The 5,873-nt window shown below is 36.9% G+C and overlaps 1 protein-coding gene across 1 annotated transcript in view; it reads left to right on the top strand.

Annotated features, from left to right (window-relative positions):
• The window catches only part of CUNH1orf87 (chromosome unknown C1orf87 homolog), a 95,894-nt gene that overhangs the window by 31,501 nt on the left and 58,520 nt on the right, over window positions 1-5,873 (top strand). The window contains exon 3 of the mRNA XM_004369126.2: window positions 5,211-5,346. Coding sequence (XP_004369183.1) covers window positions 5,211-5,346 — 136 coding nt within the window. The remainder of the gene's footprint in view (window positions 1-5,210; window positions 5,347-5,873) is intronic.

The following is a 5,873-nucleotide window of genomic DNA, read 5'->3' as shown; positions in this document are numbered from 1 at the left end:
TGTTAAGCAATGTCATAAAACAGCATGTGTGTTACTGTTACATGAGAAACTATCTGTTCTGTAAGCCTTCACCTGAAGTACAATAAAATATTAAAAAAAAAAAACAATAATTGCAATATGTTGAAATATCTAATATATCCATGAGTTCATAGTGATTAAAAACAAAGAAACAAAAAACTTCATTGCTCACCTCTGAAGAATGCTAGGAAACGAACTACAAACTCATTATTTTGAATACAGTAAATAAAAAAGAATCAAGCATTTATTCAGTCTGCCTTTCCTATGCAAACTGTATCTTAGGTAACTAGTTGATGAGGGAAAGTTTATTTTTATAGAAGTATTCCTATCAATAAATGAAGAAGTAATGACAGAATAAGAATATTGTCATTTTTCAAAGCATTAATGAATAATAGACTTAAGTAATGAGTATCAGTGCCTGCTAACATCATATAAAGAAAGATAACCAAAGAAAATTGCTTCCATGGGGGAACCTATCAAATAATCTTGCTAAAAAAAAAAAATTGAACTTGATGATGATCAAGACTCTTGATCTATCTACCATTTTACAGGTAATATAAGGGAAAGAGGGAAATGCTAAACATCATGGGATGAAATCAGCCAAATCCAGACTGTGGGAAACTCTATGGTGCAGAAGACATAGCTTCTTCATTAAACACATTGCAAGTAAAAAATTGCAACAACAACAAAAAAAAAAAAAAGAGAGAGAGAAAAGAGAAAAGAAGAGAGGAAAAGGGAAGAAAGGAAAGAAAGGAAGAACTAAAAATTTAAAAAGACAAGAAATACCACCAGTTGCAATATATGGATCTTATTTGGTTTCTGTTTTGAATAAACTACTATAAAAATAAGATTTATCAGATATTTGAGGGAATTTGAACACTGACTGTATATTTGATGATATTAAGGAATTACTGTTAGTAATAAAAATTTTTTTAGTGTGATGTTATTGAGTTATATTTAAAAAGAATCCTTATCCTTAGGCCAGTGGTTCTCAACTTTAACATGCATCAGAAATACTGGAGCATTTATTAAAACTTAGACTTCTGAGCCCAACTCCCTTATTTAGTAGATCTGCAGTGGGTCTCAACAATTTGCATTCCTAACAAGTTGCCAGGTAATGCTGAGGCATTTGGCCCAAGGACCACGTTTTGAGAACACTGTTTTACAGATACATGCAGAAATAATAAGCTACCTGGATTCCACTTCATTTCTGGTGGGGAGTATGCAGGTGTGGGTATAGATAAAACAAGACTGTCCGTTGATAATTGCTGAAGTTGGGCAATGAGTATATGGAGTTTCATTATACTGTTCTCTCTACCAGTGCCTATATTTGAAGTTTGACATAATAAAAAGTTAAAATATAAGTTTTTACAAATGTAAATAAAATATTCAAATGATTACTTATAATATTTATATTAATTTAAGACGTAAATCACATATTACGCATAAAATCAATTTGGAAATATTAACTTTTTCTAATTCTACATTTCTTAGAAAATCCTATTCAAACTTTTCACATTCATCTTTCTCATTGTTTTCTTCATTATCACCAGAGCTCCTTTTTGAGCCATTTAACACTTTCTAGAACACATTAAGACCTTGGTCTAAGTTGTTGGAGAAACAAGAGCTTTCCAATTTGTATTTTTTTTTTTTTTCGCTGTCTCTGGAAATTTTCTTCCAATCCTCAGCTATCCAGTGCATAGTAAGAGAATTTGTTGTGTGCACTTGTCTTGTACAAGAGTATTAATGATTCCCACTTAAAGTCATTTTATTTATAAGCAATCTTTAAAAACTTGTTTACACTTCCAACACTTGCAAATTTCAACACCCCAAGAAGAGTTACTAAATCTGTGTTAAATTTCTATGCTTCATTTGTACCAGTTCTTTTAGGTAAACATCACAAAACTTGCATTGACTGAAGTCATTTCAGGATATTGTGTCTTCTCCAAGCAGTATTTTGTGATTCAAAAGTAAAGCAAATTAGAGAAGCCTGTAGTATCAGAGACTGTAGATATTCTGGAAACTCATGGGGTCATAGAGTGATTCTTAAGCAATATTTATGCATTATATCTTCTTGACATTTTGGGGACACTCTTTGCTGTTGAAAAGCAACAGCCAATGATGATTTTTATCAGCAAAGGGAGAAATTTAAAGCCCAACATGCACTTGGCCTGCACAAGACATCATCAACATCTGTAACTCTCAGTTTCTTTATTCACTCAGCAGATTCATCTGTGTTCTCCATGCTGTGAGTCAGCAGTACACAAGACAGAGTCATGGCCCATATGGAGTTCATATTTTATAGGAAGGAGACACACAAAAATAACAAATATATAGTATACTTTTAGAATTTTTAAAATATTTTAAATACATTCTTCACAGCATTCCTAGGAAGACAACATACTGTATTTTCCCCCATTCCTTAGAATGTGATGTCAAGGCAAAAAGATCTATGAGGGCAGGAATCATACTTGCCTTGTTCACTTCTATATGTAGTGCTGAGGATAAAGGAATTCAATAACTTTTGGTGTTTAAATTAAAGTGGGCCAAAGAACAAATTGACTCTATTGTAATAATGAAGTATTGATGAGTGCTTCTTTAGAACACCATAATCTAGAAGTGTATCAATTCTCAGAGGCAGAAAATTGTTTATATATGACTGAAAATGGCAATATTTTATATTGCAAATAACTTGCCAAGAAATATATTGTTCTGATAACAATATGTCAGAAGAATGTCTAAAACACCTAAGCAAATATTTTTCAGAGTGCAATTGCTCTGTGGTCAAAATGTTGTATCTCTCTCATCCTAGGGGAATAGTAAAGAGCAAAGCTTGACTCTTGTCTGCACAAATTATAGGAAGTAAATTTTGGACTAGTCCAATTGTCTTAGTTAACCTAGCACTGCTGTAGCAAAAATACCACCAGTGGGTGGCTTTAAAGAACAGGAATTTATTGTCTTACAGTTTTGGAGGCTAGGAGTCCAAATTCAGGATGTCAGCAGGTCTATGCTCCCTCTGTCCGTTGTAGAAGAACATTCCTTGTCACTTTCAGTTTCTGGCAGACCCGAGCCTTTCTTGGCATTCCTTGGCTTGTAGATGGATCCTCATGTGGTGTCTTTCTTTGTGTGCGTGACTCTCGGTGTCTGTTTTCCCTTTTTATAATGCACCACTCAAAACAGATTAGGTTTAAGACCCACCCTCCCGTTATGACCACGTTAACAAAAGAAAATCCCTATTTCCAAACAGGGTCACATTCACAGGTACAGGGATTAGGACTCAACATCTTTTTTGGGGGGCAAGAGTTTGGGGGAGACACAATTCAGTGCATAACACTGATACAGTCAATACTCTGCAGAAAACATTTCAATGGCTCCCCATTGCCCTCAGGATAAAGCAGAGACAATAACAAGGATTACAAGGCCATTCACCATCTTTTCCTGCCTCCCTCTCTAGCATTATTTTTTTGCTCTTCCCACCACTTAAAGTATAAGCTAATTTTAATCTTCTGAAACCATCCATCTCTCTCTTATATGCACACACATTTGGGATTTTCTAAATCCAGCTCTTCAATCTTCTTTCTTCTTTTTTCCTTCTTCCTCCCCACTCCTTAGCCTATCAAATCTAAACATAACTCATCTTTCAAGTCTAGATTTACATGTCACCTCTTCCAGCAGGCCTTCCCCACCACCAAGTTCAGGTTAGGTGGTCTCATAAGCTGTTCTGATAGCGGCCCTTATCTTCCCACCCCCTACCCCATATTGTATGGTCACGTTAACTTGTTGTGCTCCTATTATCAGCAAGCTCTGTGACAGCAGGGGCCAGGTCTGTTTGGTTCACTGTATGACATAGCACAGTGTCTGGCCCAGATCAGGCAAACCATAAGTATGTGTTAAATAAAAGAATAAAGTTACTTAACTTCTGTAAACTTTAGTTTTCCAGGTATAAAAATGTGCTAATATTCCCTACCTCGTGGGGTTCTTCTAAGGATTCAATTAAATGACGTGAGCAAAGCCCTATCTGGTGCCTCATGCAGAGTATGTGGCCAATAAGTAACCATTCTTATGCCCATCCTACAATCCTTGGTCATTCCTGCCACTCCCTGCCTACTCTAGAGGGCCCCTTGATTTTTCTTTAAAATGTTTCATGATTATAAAGCATCTGTAGTTGCTATCCATACTGACGGATTATTCAACATGACTATCAATTGGCTGTAGACAATTTTCAGTGAGTCCTTCTGATGATGTCTCCTTTCAGTTACCTGATATTAAAAATGACCACAGTCAGAGCAAGAGAGAATGGGATTTTTTATCGTTGATCCTTGTTCCATCATTCATTCTCTTAAGAAAAAAAAATCAAACTCACTGCCATTAAATTGATTCCAACTCATAGTGGCCCTATAGGACAGAGTAGAACTACTCTGTAGAGTTTCTAAGGTTATAAATGTTTAAGGAAGCAGACTGCCACATCTGTCTCCCGCGGAGTCTCTGGTAGTTTTAAACTACCAACCTTTCCGTTAGCAGCCAAGTGCTTTAACCACTGCACCACCAGTGCTCTCTCATTCTCTTATAACCTGTAATAACATTGCTCTTGGGATGTAATATTCTGGCATTTTAATCTCTTTTATTCCATTTTTGACGAGGCTCACAATTGCCTTTGTTTCCCTCCCTAAACCTGCTAATTAAATCAGCCTTGGAACCCTGGTGGCGTGGTGGTTAAGAGATTGGCTGCTAACCAAAAGGTCAGCAGTTCAAATCTATCAGCTGCTCCTTGGGAAACCTATGGGGCAGTTCTACTCTGTCCTATAGGTTGATATGAGTTGCAATTGGCTCAATGCCAACAGTTTTAAGGTTGCCCTTATTTGTAATAAGAACCCTATATTTGCCTTTAAACATCTTTTTTTTTTTTTTTGGTCACAGATAACTTCTTTGTTGTACAAATTAAACAGTATCTAACTGTTAATGTTTTTTGTTTGTTTTGTTTTGTTTTTTTTGCCAAACATGTTAATCGCATAATACTGAAATTAGTTTTGAAAGACGCTTTCTTCTTTGGGGACTCAAAGGCCACGTTAAGTGGACTGAGTTTTATATAGAACTGAGAATGTGTTTTAGGAAATTGGTTGGCTCACTCGTATTCTCCCTTCTATCTCCTTTCTGCTCCTTACTCTAATTTGTCTTGGTCTCTTTATCACTGCCAATCAGGCAAATGTCTACTGCAGCTCTGTACCAACTGGAGACCAGTCCCTATCCTACATCCACGGCCTACCCAGGAGAAGGCTTAGAGTCTGGTCCTTGGAACAGATGGCGAGGGGCGGCTCTGACCAACCTGAGGTGTGTATACTAAGAATTATTGTGTTGTTTCTCTTGTAAGTGAAGGGGTATTATTTGTTGACTGTATATTTTGATGTGGAGAGAATGATGTGACAGTCTGAGGATGGACTGATAGACAACAAATTCCTCTCGTGACTAGACTCATCCATCCAGCTGACTTTCCAGGAAGCTTTCCCTGAGGAGCCCACAGGCAGACTCCATATACCTCACCTGAACATCTCACCTTCCTTTTTTCAAGGCTTCCTACACACAGGAAGGACCACCTTGCTCCCCGTTACCTCAGCAAGGATCTGGGCACCATTCTTGTTCTACCTCCTCCACCTCCAGCCCTAAATACCCAGGCTAATTCTTCTCTAAGACCTGTTTTTCCAAATTCTCACACAATCATAAAAGTTATTTTTAAAAACACAGATAATTTAACAGACTTCTAACAGAGTATATCAGTCCACTTGCCATAGAGTTGGCTCCAATTCATGGAGACCCCATGTGTGTCAGAGTAGAACTATGTTCCATAGGGTTTTTAATGG

This window comes from Trichechus manatus, unplaced genomic scaffold (assembly GCF_000243295.1).
Source record: "Trichechus manatus latirostris isolate Lorelei unplaced genomic scaffold, TriManLat1.0 scaffold00003, whole genome shotgun sequence".
NCBI classification, from domain to species: Eukaryota; Metazoa; Chordata; class Mammalia; order Sirenia; family Trichechidae; genus Trichechus; species Trichechus manatus.
The sequence above is the reverse complement of the archived record's forward strand: the minus strand, read 5'-3'. Positions and strand labels throughout refer to the sequence as shown.